Genomic DNA, 19,767 nt, shown 5'->3' with positions numbered 1-19,767 from the left:
GAGAGGAAGTCGCAACTACACACAGACAGATAATGCTGGTGAACTGATAAGAAAGAAAGAATGAAAGCCTACTAACAGCCTCATTCATCAATTTATTTGTGAATTAAAACACAAAAGAGGACACTTTTTTCACACGGTGGTCTTCGCTAAAAGCCTTAAGAACAAACTCAGCATGTGGATTATCAGTTTCCATCTGTTTGTCCTGCTAACTCAACAGTAGGAACTTTGTTTCATATCCTTAGTGCCCTTAATGAGACCGAAGGCCATATTAACAATGATGTCTTCTGGAAGCGGTGACAAAGAGCCGCTTCAGCGAGCTCTCTCTGCCGCCGCCAGCCAAAGCCACTTCTGTCCGAGTCACGGTTCCGGCTCTTTCCAGAGGGGAGGAATGTTCTGCATTCAGCTCGGCCTGTCTTCTTTGGGAAAGGAATATAATAGGAGCATGCTGTCACACAAACACATCACGAAGTGCTTGTGTGGAGTAGAGTGAGTCACTGCGCGTAAACAGATTTATTTTTCCTAAATTAGTAACAGCTTCCTTGTTGAGTTTTTGGAGCCAGTCCAGTGAAAATTGTGTTTTTAACATGTTTTTGTAGCATTTTTTGTCATGATGGAGGACGTATCTAAAGAAAATCAAGCTTTTCTAGGTATTTCTTGTTCAGGACATTACTGCTTGTGTTTTGGGGATTTAAAAACGTAATCCTTTTTGAAATATTGAGCAAAATTTGCTCCATTAGAAATAAATGAGAAAGTCTTAAAATTTTGAAATTTTAAGTTGATTAGCCACAAACCTTTAAATATATTCATGGGCTAAGTTTTAACCTTTTATAGTAATTTTCTAAACATTTGGAGTTTATCTAAAACGTTAGAAACATGCTAACATTTTAGCTAATTTGTTATCTACTCGTTTTTTTTAGGCTAATTTAGAGTTTAGGAATATGCTAACGTTTCTTACTAATTTAGTTTACAGAGGAATTTCCAGCTAATTTTGAGTTTGGCTAGTATTTAAGTGATGTGTTAGCTTTTTTTTTTTGCTAAATTGACATCTACTGAGTTTTTTCTTATTCTAATTTGTAGTTTAGCTAATATTTTAGAAACATGCTAACATTTTTTGGCTAATTTGTTATCTACTGGGGGTTTTTTAAGCTAATTTAGAGTTTAGGAATATGCTAACGTTTCTGGCTAATTTAGTTTACAGAGGAATTTCCAGCTATTTTAGAGTTTAGCTAGCATTTAAGTGATGCTTTAGCTTTTTGTTGGCTACATTGACATCTACTAAGGTTTTTGTATGCTAATTTGTAGTTTAGGTAATATTTTAGCAACATGCTAACATTTTAGCTAATTTGTAATCTACTGGGGTTTTTTCTTATCCTAATTTGTAGTTTAGCTAATATTTTAGCAACAAGCTAGCTTTTTTGGCTAATTTGGCACCTAAAAAGGTTTTTTGGGTTACTTTGGAGTTTAGCTCATGTTTAAGCAACACACTAAATATTTTTTGCAAAATCGGCATGTATTAGGGATTTTTAAGCAATTTCACTACAATTTTTTCATTAATTTAGCTCAACTTCAGCATTGTTTTATATTTTAACAAAACTTTTAGCAGATTTAACATTTTATAGCTTTTGCATTTTCAGCAAATCCCTTCAGCATTTTAAGTAAATTCAGTCACCATTTTCAGCAAAAAAAACTTCAGCATCTTCAGCGACTACTTTCAGCAAAAAGCATTCACACGAGATTATCGCAGGTTATGCGACTTTTCTAGTTCAAATTACTTTAAATCAAGAGCAGACACATGTCTTCGTCCAAAACTGAACAATTTTGCTCACCATTTTTGTCACACCGGTAATGTTAGGTTGAGTGTGTAAGCTAGCAGGAGAGCGTGAAAATAGATGAATGATGGGAAATGGGGCGGGGTTACTCTGCGCCACATCTTAGAGGGGAATTTCTATGTCCTATAAAATGATATGTTTTTGATTTTGGCTAAAAATGACTTAATTATTATTATAAGAGAATGCTTTTTAAATAGATCAAAATATGACTGGAGTGAGCAAACAATCAAATCTCTAGATGACTGGCTTGATGAACTGTGTTTCTGAATCCTTTCCAACCCTCGTCTGTCGTTTTCCAAGGAGTTCTGAATCAGATGGAGGGGGCAGATTAATGCTCTCCAGTCTTTTTGGCTGGTTTCAGTTTTCCTCCTGCGTTCCAGCACACCAGAGGAGATTATGAGGGTGGGCAAACTTTCTTGAAACAATAAGTGAATGATCTCCAAAAAAAAACAAAAAGTTTCAGAGCTAACATCAAGATTTTTTGGTGTTTTTTTTTTTTTTTTAAATAAAGTTTTGATGTCACACGCTCATCATACACAGCCCTCCCCCCCCGTGGTTTTTCCCTCCCCTTTTTACTTCTCTTTGACTGCTCACTCACTCAGCAGAGGAGGTGGACACCACACACTTCCCTCTCCGTCCCTCCCCTCGCTCGGGCTCTCTCCTGCTGTCACATTCCAGTTGTTAAAGCTGGGTTTAACTTTCACTCTCACCGCGAGCGGGGAGGACAGTGGAGCCAAAAAGAGGAGAGGTTTTATTCACTTTGTGGAGAGAAAGAAAGAAGGAAGAAATCTAAAGGGGGGAGTCACCTTAAAGGAGCTTCTTAAAGGTGATTTTTTTTTTTTTTGCCCTCCCTTCCTCCTTGAGTTTCCTCTCTCTGGTGAGACTCATGGTGGACTGTTTCACGTGAGCCCCTTGTTTTATGGTGAAGCCAGTTCCAGCTCTTCTGGCGGGACAGCGAGGAGGAAGAGGAGGAGGAGGAGGCTCAACAACAAGCCCCATTCTTGGATTTTCCTTCCAGATATGTGTGTGTAAGTGTCACCTTCTGACTCGTGTTTGAGCCGAATCTCTGAACTTTTACACAAGTTCATCTACCATTGAATTTCAAGTTCATTGTGTTTGCTGGAGAAGAATCAAAACATGATTCCACATTTTGGCACAAACGTAGAAGATACTTCACTGTTCACACACACCTTGACAGCTTTAATAGCTGATGTTGTTTGTGTATTGTTGGATGTGACCATACATGGTCAGCATTTTTCCTTAATGAAACGGCTCCGTTGGCAGGAGTCGGACTCTGGCGTAATCAACCACAGCGAGCGTTTTACAGCAAAACGTCAGGAGCTGAGAGTTGTTCACTCAGCAAAGAAAACTGCTGAGTCAGGACAACAAACTCCTTACTAAACATGAGTTTTCATTTTTGTCTTTTAATTCATCTTTATGTAATTAGAGGGAGCGTCAAGTCTGACATTCATTATGAGAGATAATCAAGTTTGGGAATTCTTTGATGTTATTTATTTATTTTTATTTCTTTGCAAAAATAAAACTATAATAATTAACAACTGATTTGTCTAAAAAAAAGCAAACAATACAAATACTTCCGAGTGATTTAGTTCAATTCAACTAAATTAAAGTTTTTACAGATTATTCTAATAAGAAACTGATTTCTTATCCTGAGATTTTTGTAATAATTTGGAAAATCTTTCGACTATATTGATCAACTCTGTGAGTAGATTAGTTTACCTTAATGCTTATCGATTATGTAATGTTTCTTGGTAAAATGACAAAAGTATCAAAGTGTCAGAGGTGGAAACATTTACTTTTCTGGGAAAGAATTGATCTAGAGCACATGTGTCAAAGTCAAGGCCCGGGGGCCGGATCTGGCCCTCCAGGTAATTCTATCCGGCCCTCCAGATCAGTTTATTTTATTGTTATTAATGGCTTGATGTTATCTTGCGCTAATTTCTAATTTGTATATTTTTGTCAAAATGTATTTTTATAGAGAGTAAAATATTGAGTTATTTAAGGTTTAAGTTGATTTATTCTGGAAAAATATTCCTGCCTTTTTATTATTCATAATTAGGTTAAAAAGTTACAGTTTTAAAGTTTTAAAAATTGACATTCTACTAGCTTTTTATAATAAACTATTTGGGCATTTACTAATATGTTCAGGTTATTTTGAAGTTTAGCTAATATTTCAGCTACATCGGCCAACTTCGGATTGTTTTTTTAGTTTTTAGTCTTTTTTGGAATTAGGCTAATATTTACATGCTAGCTGTTTTGGCTAATTTAGGCTTTTTTTTGTTTGTTTTTACACTGTTTTAGAGTTTAGCTAATATTTCCACTACATGCTAGCTGATTTAGCTAATTTAGTCTATTTTTACATTTTGAGGTTGTTTTGGAATTAGGCTGATATTTACACACTAGCTTTTTTGGCTAATTTTGGCTTTTTTGTTTTTTTACGCCGTTTTAGAGTTAAGAAAATATTTCAGCTACATGCTAGCTGTTTTGGCTACTTTAGGCTATTTTTATTTTGTATTTTTGGTTGTTTTGTAGTTAGGCTAATATTTACATGCTAGCTGTTTTGGCTAATTTAGGCTTTTTTCAATTCTTTATTCTGTTTTTAAGTTTAGCTAATATTACAGCTACATGCTAGCTGATTTGGCTAATCTTTTTTTTTCTTTTTTTTTAAAAACCTTAATTTGGATGATTTATTTGTCTTACAAGATTCTTTCCTGCTATTTGGAGTGTGCACACATGCATTATGTAGCCTTGAGAAGACCCAGCAGACATCGGAGCAGTTAGGTCCTAAAATGACTAAATGTTTGTTGCTTACATCCACGTTAGCTAAATATTAATAAGATTGTGTTATGTCTTGATATCAAAAGGCTTTTTTTAAATTTGTTAATTCATCCCCTCCTCACAAACGGATAGTTTTGGCTTTTCCATCACAGACCACAATGAACACTGTGTTATAACCTATGAATTATTCTGTAATCTGTGTTCAGATTAAAGTCTGACAGCACAGAAGCAGAACTATGTTAGGTCGATTGTGTTTGTTGTTATGCATTCTGATTAGTTTTTTTCTTCTGCATTTACTTTCTTCTTTTCTATCAATTTCTTGATAATCTGTGTCAGATCCGACATACTTCTGATCCTGATGTCTTCCTGCAGCTCCTTTTCCCTCATTTCTGCATCCTTTCACCCTTGTTTTAATCAAGTGGCTTTGTTGACTTTGTCTAGTCTGACTGGAACCTGGCACTGCATGAAGGTTTGGCCTGGCCCTCTGGCCCCTCGCCCCGCGTTTCTGTCAGCCTTTGGTTTGGTTTTTATCCTTTTCTTCTGAGTTCTGTTTTCAAAACACAGCATGCATTCCTAATGGCCTCGGCTCTCCTATGGAGGTGTTTTCTTTTTCCTTCTCTGCTACGCTAACTTTCCATCCTTTTCTCCCTTAAATACTTCTTTAAAAACAGTTTGGAGTGTTCAGGGAGGGCGAGTTCCCCTCAAAGCCAAAGAAAATGTTGCTTTTTTTGTTGCTTTTCATTCTCATGCCCTCATCTGTGCACATTTCCTCTTTTTTCTTGAATTCAGTTTCTTGTTAGAACATCATTCACGCTCATTATTCAGCATCACCTGTTAAAATGTATTTAGTGTTGATCAGATTTTATAATTTCTGCTTCCTTAAAGTACAAATATATATATATGTTAAATAAAACACTTTCTTTGACAATAGGATCTTAAAAGTTTAAGCATCACTTTACAATATTTAAGAGCATTAAATTAAAAAATACTCCGTAAAAAACATTTTCTCGCGCTACAGTTTTCACACATTAGATAAAATTTGAAAATATTTCAAAAAACAGTTTGAAAATGTAGGAAAACATTTTAAATGGTTTAACAACAAGCCTTTAAATATATTCATGGGCTATGTTTTCATATTTCATAGTAATTAAAGAGTTTAGCTAATATTTTAGCAACATGCTAACGTTTTTGGCTAATTTGTTATCTACTGAGGTTTTTAGGCTAATTTAGAGTTTAGCTTCTTTTTTAGCAACATGCTAACGTTTTTGACTAACTTAGTTTACTGAAAAATTTTAGGCTAATTTAGAGTTTAGCTTCTATTTTAGCAACATGCTAACGTTTTTAGCTAATTTGTTATCTACTGAGGTTTTTAGGCTAATTTAGAGTTTAGCTTCTATTTTAGCAACATGCTAACGTTTTTGACTAATTTAGTTTACTGAAAAATTTTAGGCTATTTTGGAGTTTAGCTAGTATTTAAGCAACATGCTAGCTTTTTTGGCTAACTTGGCAACTACTGAGGTTTTTTTATGCTTAGTTGAAGTTTAGCTAATATTTGAGCAACATGCTAACGTTTTTAGCTAATTTGTTTATCTACTGAGTTTTTCATATGCTAATTTAGAGTTTAGCTTCTATTTTAGCAACATGCTAACGTTTTTGACTAATTTATTTTACTGAGGAATTTTAGGCTATTTTGGAATTTAGCTAGTATTTAAGCAACTAGCTAGCTTTTTTGGCTAATTTTACATCTACTTGTTTTTTGGGGGCTAATTTGGAGTTTAACTCATATTTAAGCAACACAATAAATATTTTAGCAACAATGGTACGTATTAGGGATTTTTAAGCAATTTCGCAAGAATTTTTTCAGAAATGTAGGCCAACTTCAGCGCTCTTTCATAGTTCATAGTTCCAGCCTTTTAGCAAATGTAACATTTTGCAAATAGCTTTTTTACATTTTCAGCAAATCCCTTTAGCAATAAAGTAAATTCTGTCACCATTTTCAGCAAAAAGCTTCAGCATCTTCAGCAACTACTTTCAGCAAAAGCATTCACACTAGCATTTTCACAGGTAATAAGACTTTTCTAGTTATTTGAAAGCTTCTTTTTATCATTTATTGACAAGTTATTTTACAATTACTGATACTACAATTTTTATAAATTCCTGCTGGACAAACTCTATCTTTTACGACAGATTGTTAGGGCCACCAAAATAAAAAATAAAGTAATATTATGAGATTCAAGTCTTACATTTATGAGAAAAGAACTCGTAAATTTGCAACTTTTTTCTCGTAAATTTCTGAGGTTAAAGCTACAAAACAAAAGTAATTTTACGAGATTGAAGTTGAAATGAACATAAAGTCCAACACATGAACACCACGTGCAACAGCACACCGTCTAAATTCAATTTGGTCAAAATTTCCTTGATTTGAACAGGTGAACTAAATGTTTGATTTAGTTGTTTGATTTACAGTTTATTACTTTTTTATTGTTTTATAAAGATCTGTGGGATACTTTAGCCTGAAGAAACACAATTTTTGCCATATGCTTTTCAAAGTTCTCATACTGATAATAATTTGATTTAAAGTCACTAAAAAGTTTAGAATTTATTTGTTTTTGAAGCCATACAGACATAAATCTTCACAAAATGTTCCACGTCTTTCACCTGTGAGCACAACTCCAACAAACACAACTTTTTTCTTGTAAATTTAAGTATTTTTTTTCTCATAACTTTATGTCAATTTAAGTTTAAAGTCATAAATTTAAAACTTTAAGGTACTATATTTGCAATTTTCAAGCAGGTACATTTTAAAATTTGACTTTATTCTTGTAATTTAACAGCTATTAGAATTGTACATTGTCATTGCAATTGTACTTTGTAACTAGATTTGAGTAGCTAAAAAAAAACAAAGAAACACACAAATAAGACATAAAATTGTGCAAAATTTGAGACAGATCAAATTTGAGGTAAACTGTGCAGGAATGCAGTAATACCGTTTATAAATAGAAAGGGTTAAATGAAATGTGTAAACGTATAAGAGTAAAGTTTGAGGTAGAAAGTAAAAAAATAAATAAATAAATCTTATGCTCTAGAGGTTTTTATTACTTTTTTCTTGTACATTTACGACTTTAAAGTTGTAATAAAAGACTTCTTATTTTGTGAACTCTAGTATTTTGATTAATCAGTGATGGACAAATTGCTAAATGGTTTTCTGAAGATTTTTTTTTACTGTTTTTGCTAAGTTTTTAGAAAGTGTAAAAGCAGAAAATCTCAATCGTTGATGCGGACGACTTCTCATGAAGTAGACAAAGAACTGTTGCTGCATTAATGCATCTATTGGATAAGTTCTTGATATGAATTTGCATCTGTGGATTTTTTTGTCAGCTCAGCAAATGTTTTATGTCTTATCTTTCAAAGCCTTTCCTCCACTGTGATCTCCAGTAACCGTTTGGCAGCAGTAGAGATCTGCGAGCATCTCCGTTTTGACGCTTTGAGCGCTTTGTGTTCTTACGTCATGCCGCTTTAAGCAGCTTACAGTGCTCGGTAAACATGTGTTTTGGGTTGCATTGCCTCAGTAGTTTTATCACTGCTGCTTTTCAGGTTTTAGAAATTAGCAGACACGCTTAATGATGTCTGTAGATTTTATAGGCCGGGCTCTCTGAATGAGAGATGTGTGCAGCAGGTTTTCATCTGTTGTGATCTGTTTTATTAGCTTTTAAAATCCCACTTAAAAAGTCGCAGGGGAACGAAAACACTTGAATGTAAAGGAATGATTTTTAAGTTTACGACGTAAGAAGAACCTTTCAGGGACTCACTTTGACACTTCCTGCACAAACGCTGCATCTCTTTGTGCTCATCTTGATGAAAGCCAGTCTGAACATCCCATGATCCTCCACAGTCTCGGCTTGAGAGCTTCGCCGCGATAAAGATCTGAGAAGTGCGGTTAAGGAAAACAGAGGACATGGAGCTGAAGTAAATATGTGACGGATGGCGACCTGGAACAGACAGAGTCAGTCTGCTTATCAGCTCGTCTTCAGTTGAAGGTGGCTCTGCTGAGATTATATTGATCTTCTATTGTTGCTTTCAGGGTCAAAGGTTATCTGTAAACAGCAACTTATGGTTCATTCCTCTGCTGGAGGCAAAGTATTGCAGGAAGTCGTTTCACAAAGCGACGTTTTGGTATTTAGTGTTTTCTAATGATTGGAAGGATAGATTATTTGGATATTTTAGTACAAGAGTGTCAAACTCGATCGCACAAGGGTCCAAAATCCAAAACTCACCTCAGATCGAACAGGATAAACATTTATTGAACACTCTAAAACTACATTTTTAAAACCTTTAAAACTAAATATATAGCATTACCTGTGATAATGCTAGTGTGAATGCTGTAAGCTAAATGTGTCTGAAAAGGCTGAAGCTAACAGCTGAACACCCTCACGTTAATAGCCAGCTAAAATATTAGCTAAATGTCAAATTAGCCTAAAAAACTAAAAAAAGAAAAACAAACTACAAAGTAGGTTAGCCAAAACAGCTAGCATGTAGCTAAAAGATTAGCTAAACTCCAAAACAGCCGGAAAAACTGAAAAAACCCAAATTAGCCAAAACAGCTAGCATGTAGCTAAACTTCAAAATAGCCTAAAGATTTTAGTAAATGCTAAAATTGTCCAAAAAGCTAGCAAAATGCTAATTTTTAAAACTTTCAAACTGTACATTTTTAACATAATTATTACCTGTGATAATGCTAGTGTGAATGCTGTAAGCTGAATTTGGCAGTAGAAGATGCTAGTGCTGATAGCTGAAGATGTTGAAATTGATAGCAAAAAATGCTGAAGCTGATAGCCAGCTTAAATATTAGCTAATTGCCAAATTAGCCTTAAAAACAAAAAAATACAAAAAATTAGATTAGCCAAAACAGCTAACATGTAGTTGAAATTTTACCTAATCTCCAAAACAGCCAGAAAAATCTCAGCAAATGCCAAAATCACCTCACAAGCTAGCAGAATACCAATTTTTAAAACTTTAAAACCTTAACTTTTACCATATTTATGAACTAGATATATAGCATTATCTGCGAAATGCCAAATTAGCCTAAAAAATGTAAGTTAGCCAAAAAAGCTAGCTTGTAGCTTAAAAAAAATCTAAACTCCATAATAGCCTAAAAAATCTTTGTAAATGAAAAACATTGTCCAAAAAAGCTAGCATAATGCCAATTTTTAAAACTTTAAAACTGTAACTTTTTAACATAAATACAAAAAATAAAAAGGCAGGAATATTATTCCAGAATAAGTCAATGTAAACCTTAAATAATTTTCAATATTTTACTCTCTGTTAAAATATATTTTGTCAAAATTATAAAAGTTAGAAATAAGTGCAAGATAACATCGGGCCATTAATAACAATAAAATAAAATGATCTGGAGGGCCGGATCCGGCCCCCGGGCCTTGACTTTGACACATGTATGTTCGTAGTTTTGTTTCCTGAAGACTTTAATGTTTTTTCTCCCTTCAGGATGAGTTCAAAGCCTTAAATAGTCTGCAGACTTAGTACAACCATAGACAGCTTCTCAAAAACCTCCCGGAGACCTCCATCACTCTGATCCAGAGCCAGAGCTCTCTGATCTGTGCTCCAAACACCAGAAAGGCCTCACTCTTCTCCTTCCCTCCAACCGAGAAGGGAGGAATGATGGAAGGAGGGACCACCAGAGCAAAAGGAGGGAGGCCCTCTTTGGCATACTCTTTTTTTCTCGGCAGGCCATATGTTTCCTGTCTGCAACATGACACCAGTGCCAGATTGGGGTTGTGCTGCTCTTGAGGTGTGCCTGTACTATTGTGGGGTTTGATGATTAGTTACCACGCTAATGCAGCTATTCATTTACGGTACAGTGCGGTTGCGGGTGATTCATGTGCAGAGCATTAAGACGTGGGAATATATGGCTGGTAAAAACACTGATTCATTCTGAAGAACACATCATGTTTTTAAGAATTTGGTGTTGCCTTTAATACACTAATAGCAGCACCAGATTTGCTCGGATAAACTTGGATCTGTGGAGACTTAAAAGAGTCTGGAAACATGATTTGATTAGATTGAGGAGTGGTGTCAGTTCTGGAACAGTTTAACAACTAAACTGCCAAAAAACTACTAAAGAATTTCAAATGAAACAATGCTTACTAGGGCTGGGAATCACTGGGTACCTCACGATACGATTCAATACGCGATACATGGCTCACGATATCGATAATATCGCGATACTGCCATAATTGATAAAAAATCGTCTCTAGTAACTCACAATATATAGAAGAACACATATTTTTGTGAAAATATATCCCATTTTATTTTTCAGCTTGAACACAATCATAGTAAACAACTTGTCTTATATTGTGCAACAAATAATTGACAGTTTTGTGCAAATCAGTAATACTATGTTTTATCTTAAGCATTGACACCAGTTGAATTTGTAAAATTCAGTGACAAAAGTATGAAGAATATAACATTTTACAGCCTCTTCAAATCAAAATAAAAGATCGATACTTGGTTAGAACCCATCGAAAAATAAATTGCAGGAGTAAATATCGCGATATATATCGCAATATTGATATTTTGGCTCATAGAAACCAGTTGTCCGTCACCACCAATGTAAACCAGGCTAAACTACAGTATATAAGTTCATAAAGATTCAGCTCTGATTTAAGTCAAGCATTTAATATTTAAACAGACTAGATCTGCAGCTAAATATGTTTTATGCAATTGCATTAACTGTCGGTACTTTTGAAACGCCTAAAGATGAACCAAAAAAAGGAAACTCTATCAGCAGTTGTTGCAAAAAAAACATGTTTTTTAACTTTTTTCACAATTTAACTGAACCAACCGATGTGGCACTTCTATATTTTTATAAACTGATAAAAAGTGGAAAAGGAAAAGGCCCTGTACTTGATAAATCTTAATTACTTAAATTAGTCAGACAACCTCTGTTGGAACCTTAAGCCACATCGGTCTGTATTTTTTTAGCGTTTCCATTGTAAAATGGACCCGTGAAACAGTACCGACCCGTACCTCTTAAGAGCATCCGTTGTAGGTCTATAGAAAAGTGGAAGGGGGCAGAAGGGCGGACCCACCCGTTGATTGGCAGAAAGCGATAATATAGCACTAAGCTAGTGATTCCAACGATTTCCTCTTTCTTCTTAGACGCCCGCAATCTTCTTTCAAGCGACATTAAATTCCTGTTATATACGATGTACAAAGAGTAAAGCAAGAAAAAGACGAGCTGCTGGATGACCTCCATTGTTGATGCTTTGCTAGTCATCACACTACAATGACACGCTAGCGGTCTACACTGTGCATGCGCCATGAAAACAAACCGCTCACTGGAAACGCTCACCAGAATGATCGTACAGTACTACTACTTACTAGACCGTACTACTCCTTTCTGGACCGTACTAATCCTTTCTGGACCGTAGTACTCCTTACTGGACCTTATTACTCCTTACTGGACCGTACTACTCCTTATTGGCCAGTACTACTCCTTACTGGACCGTACTAATCCTTACTGGACCTTACTACTCCTTATTGGACCGTAGTACTCCTTACTGGACCGTATTACTCCTTTCTGGACCATACTACTCCTTTCTGGACCGTACTAATCCTTTCTGGACCGTAGTACTCCTTACTGGACCTTATTACTCCTTACTGGACCGTACTACTCCTTATTGGCCCGTACTACTCCTTACTGGACCGTACTAATCCTTTCTGGACCATACTACTCCTTTCTGGACCGTACTAATCCTTTCTGGACCATAGTACTCCTTACTGGACCGTACTACTCCTTATTGGACCGTAGTACTCCTTATTGGACCATACTACTCCTTTCTGGACTGTACTACTTCTTATTAGCTGGTAGTACTCCTTATTGGACCGTAGTACTCCTTACTGGACCGTACTACTCCTTACTGGATCACACTAGTCCTTTCTTGACCATACTACTCCTTACTGGACCCTACTACTTCTTATTGGACCGTACTACTCCTTACTGGACTGTACTACTTCTTACTGGACCATACTACTCCTTACTGGACCGTAACACTTCTTACTGGACTATACTACTTCTTACTGGACCGTACTACTTCTTTCTGGACCGTACCGCTCAGTATAAAATGAGACTTTATGTTCTAACCTACTACCCCCCAGAACCCTGAACAGGATAGTTCTGTATTCCTCGCCCCATGTCATCCTCAGACATCTGTGCAGCATGTCTGTCTTTTTGTCAGTCCTGTATGTTTGTGTGACTCTGGCTTAAGTCAAATCTTCTCACAGCACTGGAAGAATTCAAAGCTAATCCAGATCAAATTTCCCATTCTGTGTGCCAGAATTAGACCATTTTCTACAATCATAGTGGCTGGAAAGATTTATAGCCCTCCTGGAATGTAAATACTGGACACCACACTGAGAACAGCGTAGTAGGCTCTTCTCCCATGGGTCTACGCGAGCTTGTGGTTAATTTTAGGACTCGCTTTCAGCTCGAATGATAAAAAAAGATGGACAAACAAACTGTTTATCAACTAAGGGTATAAATAAAAGTGAATCCTCATAGATTATTTTAACACCTTAGTCTTAATTTTATGTCTCCCAAATGTGGAGTAATAGAGGAATAACAAGTAATAAGGAACAAGGAATAACAAACACTAATAAGGTCTCCATCTGCATTCAGACACCTGCAGTGCTTTGAATGCAAATCTTTGACAGTTTCTATGTCTGTAGAGTACTGAGGTCCACTTGGCCATCAGACAGAGCAGCAGGTGTTTGCTTTACAGACTGCTGTAAAAGTGTCTGAAGCTCCTTTTCTGTCTGGCTCTCCACTCACAGCTGGTCCATCTTTAACTTCTCAACTCTGAGGACGTGAGTCTGCATCTGTTGAGCTTGGACTTTTCCAAGACCACAAAGACGGGACAAAAATGGGATGGTTTGAGAAATGCAGAGAGCGAAGCGGACTTTTTGCCAGTCAGAACCCAAAATTCTTAAGCCATCGAGATGTTTTAGACATACATCTATAAGTCTATAGCTCTTTAAGTTTAAAGACCAACTCCGATCATCTTTTTTGGGTATTTTGAAAGTTTTTCAAGTGGTCCTTTAATTATATTTATGCTGTTTGTAGCAAGAATGAAAACACCTGTGTCATTTTCTAGGACACAGTTGTGGGCGGGACCATTGTCACAAACAAACCCCGCCCCTCTTCCCCTCCCCAGTAATTCAATTCAATGTTATTTTTATAGCTCATTTACACAACACAGTCGTCTCAAAAGGCTTCACAACAGTAAATATCCAATAACATAAAATCATTCATAAAACATAAAAATAGCTGAACTGAACTCAAGCCAAGTCAAGTCAACTAGGCTAAGCTTAACTAAACAAAACTAGAGTAAAATCAACTTAATAACCTAGAATAAGATAAGCTTAACTAAACTAAATCAAACTAATAAAACTAAACTAAACTCGAATAAGATAAGCTAAACTAAACTTACCTAAGCATAACTAAACTAGAGTAAGATAATCTAAGCTTAACCAATCTAAACTAAACTAAACTACAGTAAGATAAGTGTAACTAAACTAAATTAAGCTAATAAAACTAAACCAAACTAGAATAAGATAAACTAAACTAAACGTAGCTAAGCCTACATAAACTAGAATAAACTAATTTAAGCTTAACTTAACTAAACTAGAATAAGATAAACTAAACGAAACGTAGCTAAGCCTAAATAAACTAATCTAAGCTTAACTAAACTAAACTGAACCAAACTAAACTAGAAAAAACAAATCTAAACTAAACTAATCTAAGTTTAACTAAACTAATCTAATCTAATCTAAATTCAACTAAACTAAACTAAACTAAACAGACTAAACTTAATTGGACATTGCTGCCCCTAGACCCTCCTTCTTGGTAAATGAGAGCTCTCTGTTTACAGCAGGGATAGGCATCTCCAGGCCTCGAGGGCCACATTCCTGCATATTTTCTAGTATACTTTTCTCTATGTTCTAATTGTCTGCACACCATAACCAGGTAATTGGTCATGAGAAGGACTTGGACATCAGGAATAATGCAGACACTGCGGCCCTCGAGGTCTGGAGTTAGTTTACATGCTCTCCTGCTAGCTTACAGCTAACCAGCCTGACATTATCGGAGCAACAAAAATGGCGAGCAATGTTGGAGCTAACCAGTCGAACCGATTTGATCAGATCCCAGCTCGGACGAGGAGAATGAAGATGTTTTGTCTACAAGTGGATTCATCAGAATGGAGTGGAGCAGCGTTGTATTTTCTACGTAGCAAATTAGCTCTTCTTATAACGGCATTTTTTCATCAAAGTCACAACAATTTGCATAAATAAACTCTCAGAAATGCAGTTTTATTCATGATTCTCTCTATATGTTTCGTCTATCATTTGAAAAATGTCATGGTAAAAACACCAAAAACACAATTTGCCTAAAGTCTAAATGAAGGTTGGTGTGTAGATCCTTTTCCCTCCTTTTCCTTCTCATCTGTCCTCTGTTCTCTCTTCCTTTTGATCACTAGCAGCTGCCGACAGCAGACAGTGGTAGCACCTGTCTGAAGTCTAATTTTAGAGCTGGCTCCAATAATAGCCGACGGCAGAATCTCAGCAAGACTTCTTCTTAAAAGCCCCGTTTTACTGCCTGGAGGCGGATATCAAGCAATGTCACTCAATACGAAACTGAAGTCCCGTGTTTAGGCTGCAGACTAAACAGTAGTTGTGCATTTTGCACATTTGCGAGAGGTTTGTATATTTTGTGATAAGACAGATGACAGACTGAGGCTGACCCAGACCTCACTGTCATTATCTTTCTTCAGGCCTGACCGCTAGTTTAGGCCAACTCTCTGTCGACACATAGTAAAAAAAAAAAAATGTCTCCCCTCCCCAACACAGATTATGATCCTCATCTGTCTATGGAATACAGTAAAGTATTACTTAGCTGTGAGGCTATGGTTATAATTCACTCTTCCTTATGGTGAGCATAATGTTCTGACAATGACAGACTACAGGAGCACCTGTGATAGACGAGTTAAATGGGATCCAGGTGGAAGTGTTTAACCCGAGTCATAAATAAGTGAGTGTGATGGTCTGCATCAAATCATAGATTTAAAACATGAGCAGATCATGAATGGGTTCTCCTTTGTTTGAATAAAGGAGTTTAGGATTTGTTTTTACTAAGAGCCAATCTGTTACGGGGAGTCTAAAAACTGTTATGATGTCATAGAGCTCGTTTCTTAGATTTATTCTGTGGATGGACATAACTAGAGGTCAATGCAGGGAAGGAAAAAGATGGATTTCTTTTACATCTTTGTGTATTAATTTCTGTAGATTGTGCTTTGGTAATATGTAAATGATTCATTATAAATAAAATAAAAATGTCACTCCATGTTCCTTTAATTACTTTGGTTATATCACCCATTCTATTCCTCTTTGCATTCATGCCTAAAAGTTTAATTTCTGTAGTTCACAATCTGATGAAAATCCTGTTTTTTGTGTTTTTTTATAGAACATTCTTGTGGCATTTTTTTGATGATGAAGGACATACACTATATAAAGAAAATTAATCTTAAATTTGCATTTCTGGGTCTTCTTTCATTCAAATCATTGTGAACCAGCTTACAACCCTTCATATGAGGGGTTGTAAGCTAGCGAGCTAGCTGAAACCACTGAAGCTGATAGCAAAACCACTGAAGCTTATAGCTGAAAACACTGAATCTAATAGCTGAAAACAGTGAAGCTGATAGCTGAAACCACTGAAGCTTATAGCTGAAAACACTGAAGGTAATAGCTGAAAACAGTGAAGCTGATAGCTGAAAACAGTGAAGCTGATAGCTGAAACCACTGAAACTTATAGCTGAAAACACTGAAGCTAATAGCTGAAAACAGTGAAGCTGATAGCTGAAAACAGTGAAGCTGATAGCTAAAATCATTGAAGCTGATATCTGAAATCACTGAAGCTGATAGCTGAAACCAGTGAAGCTGATAGCTGAAATCACTGAAGCTAATAGCTGAAATCACTGAAGCTAATAGCTGAAATCACTGAAGCTAATAGCTGAAAACAGTGAAGCTAATAGCTGAAAATGCTGAAGGTGACAGCTGAAACCACCGAAGCTTATAGCTGAAAATACGGAAGCTGATAGCTGAAACCACTGAAGCTTATAGCTGAAAATAGTGAAGCTGATGGCTGAAATCACTGAAGCTTATAGCTGAAAATACTGAAGCTGATGGCTGAAATCACTGAAACTAATAGCTGAAAATGCTGAAGCTGATAGCTGAAACCACTGAAGTATATAGCTGAAAATAGTGAAGCTGATAGCTGAAATCACTAAAACTAATAACTGAAAAGGCTGAAGCTGAAGTATTAGCTAAATGCAGAATTATCCTAAAAAACAAAACATAAAAAACTTAGGTTAGCCAAAACAGCTAGCATGTAGCTGAAAAAATAGCGAAAATTCAAAATATCCCCAAAAAATGAAAAAACCCTAAATTAGCCAAAACAGCTAACATGTAGCTGAAATATTAGCTAAACTCCAAAATAGCCTAAAAAAATCACAGTAAATGCCAAAATATTCCAAAAAGCTAACAGAATTCAATTTTTAAAAACTTTTAAACCTTAACTTTTACGCACAATTATGAATAATAATTGGCAGGAATAATATTATAGAATAAATCAACTTAAATCTGAAACAACTTTCAATATTTTACTCTCCATAAAAATCTATTTGATCAAAATTATACAAGTTAGAAATAAGCACAAGATAACATCGGGCCATTAATAACAATACCATAAAATGATCTGGAGGGCCGGATCCGGCCCCCGGGCCTTGACTTTGACACTTGTTCTGTATGTGCTGCACTCCTCAGCTCCTAAATCCCTTAAATGTTGCTAATTTTATGAACTGCGTGGTGTGACCAGTTGTTGCCAGAAGCTAAAGATAGCCCCCATTGTTTGGAGCGGCCTTGACTTATGTCAGAACACGCTTTGCTGGATGTTGTTGCCTTGGTGTTCACAATTGTCATTTGACGAACTCAGCAGCTCTTTGTCCTCCTGAAAACCCAAATTACCTCATGAGTCTTGTATGAAGGAGTGACTTTGGTTAGGTGGCTGGGTTTGATGATTCAGCGCCGCGCACATCCTTGTTGATCCAGTGTTACATCAGATAATAATGAGGCTGTGCTGATTTCAGCAGTGGAGCGGCTTTCCACACATTTAGCAAACACAGACGGCATTAGAGCCGTTTGGCACTTCCTGACACATCGCGGCAGGTACAGCTTGGATTTGACCCAGATAAGATTTGGTGTTTCTTCAGTCCTCTTGGGTGTGTGGGGTCTCCTAGAACACTGTTCTGATTGAAGTCCATTCTGTCACCAGGATCTCTATTTTTGTGAAGGATGCCACTCATGCGGACATGTGTTGTGCACATGCAGGGTTTAAATAGTCCGGACAGCTGGGGTTTTAAAGTTGAACTGACGGCGCTCTCACACATTTGTTCCTCTTCTGACAAAAAAGGGTATCCAACAGCAGAAAGATGTGTTTCCGATTAAAGTAGTAAGTGGAAGAAAAACCAACAGGTTGTAAGATGGGGGGCGGAGTTAACCAACGTGGGGGTTTGAGCTGCTCCACATCTTGCAACTATCTTGTTCTTATCCAACTGTCTTTGTTTAGACTCCTGCATACCTGTAACCTATTAAAGAATGAAACCTTAGTACTAGATTCCTGGACACAATAATCTTGTCAATGTTTCCTTGGAAGAATAAAGTCTGGATTTTGACTTTTTTGTACTCTGCCAGTCAGTGTTTTCCTTCTGTATCTATAAAGAACTACCTGTGAAATATCACATAGGTTTCTGAAATACTTTCATTCGGATACTTCAAATGTTTTTTTTTTTAATTATGGAAACTAAAGAACGATAAGTATTATGATATATATCGCGATATATCTCAAGACTGTACCAGAACATTTTTTTTTAATGTTTTAAGCTGGTCATAAAACAAACACAAGCTGGTTCTGGCAATATTTTGTTGTTCAGGTGTGCTGTAGAGCTGCTCAAAGAATGCTGTGCTGCCAACTAGTGGTCGGAGGTTTAGGTGGAAAACAAATGTAAGACACTGAAGAATGCTCATAGATATTTAATTAAATATCATCTTGTAAAACTATAGAAGAATCGCCAAATTAAGTATCGCGATGAATCGATTTTTCCTTACATCCCAGCCAGAAAGGCCAAAAGTGGCCCATATGGGTAAAAGTGGACAGAAAATGTGGGCAACGATTGGGTTTGTCTGCAGTTTCTGTGTTTGCCCACATTGACTTAAGCAGGGACTCAGCTGGTTAGCTCGCTACGCTAACCAGCTGCCCGGTGGACAGCATAGCATGTTAGCAAGCTCTGCTGTAGCATGCTAACGTGCTCCATTATACGAGCTCCACTGTACCATGATATGTAGCTCCGCTGAGGCATGCTAGTAAGCTCCTCTGTATTGAGCTAGCGAGCTCCTCTGTATCAAGCTAGCAATCTCTGCTGTAGCAAGTAAGCAAGATCCTCTGCATAGAGCTAGCGAGCTTCACTATATCAAGCTAGCAAGCTCTGCTGTAGCAAGCTAGCAAGCTCCTCTGTATGAAGCTAGCGAGCTTCTCTGTATCGAGCTAGCAAGATCCTCTGTATTAAGCTAGAAAGCTCCTCTGTATTAAGCTAGCGAGATCCTCTGTATAGAGCTAGCGAGCTTCACTATATCAAGCTAGCAAGCTCCTCTGTATTGAGCTAGCAAGCTTCCGTGTAGCATGTTAGCAAGCTCCACTGTAGAAAGCTAGCGAGCTTCTCTGTATCGAGCTAGCAAGATCCTTTGTAGCAAGCTAGCGAACTCCTCTGTATTGAGCTTGCGAGCTCCGCTCTAGCAAGCTAGCAAGCTCCTCTGATTTAAGCTAGTGAGCTCCTCTGTATCAAGCTAGCAAGCTCCTCTGATTTAAGCTAGTGAGCTCCTCTGTATCAAGCTAGAAAGCTCCTCTGATTTAAGCTAGTGAGCTCCTCTGTATCAAGCTAGCAAGCTCCTCTGTATTTAGCTAGCGAGCTCTGCTGTAGCAACTTAGCAAACTCCTCTGTATCAAGCTAGCAAA

The 19,767-nt window shown here is 36.7% G+C and overlaps 1 protein-coding gene across 6 annotated transcripts in view; it reads left to right on the top strand.

Annotated features, from left to right (window-relative positions):
- Positions 1-19,767, top strand: part of LOC112158534 (protein eva-1 homolog A) — an 84,041-nt gene that overhangs the window by 49,419 nt on the left and 14,855 nt on the right. The window contains exon 1 of one of the 6 annotated variants that reach the window (XM_036210491.1): positions 1,933-2,857. The exons of the other annotated variants lie outside the window; for them this stretch is intronic. Coding sequence (XP_036066384.1) covers positions 2,749-2,857 — 109 coding nt within the window. The 5' untranslated portion in view covers positions 1,933-2,748. Of the gene's footprint in view, positions 1-1,932; positions 2,858-19,767 lie in introns of those variants that run through there. 6 annotated transcript variants of the gene reach the window in all.

This window comes from Oryzias melastigma, linkage group LG24, assembly GCF_002922805.2.
Source record: "Oryzias melastigma strain HK-1 linkage group LG24, ASM292280v2, whole genome shotgun sequence".
NCBI classification, from domain to species: Eukaryota; Metazoa; Chordata; class Actinopteri; order Beloniformes; family Adrianichthyidae; genus Oryzias; species Oryzias melastigma.
This window is presented reverse-complemented; position numbering and strand designations above follow the sequence as displayed.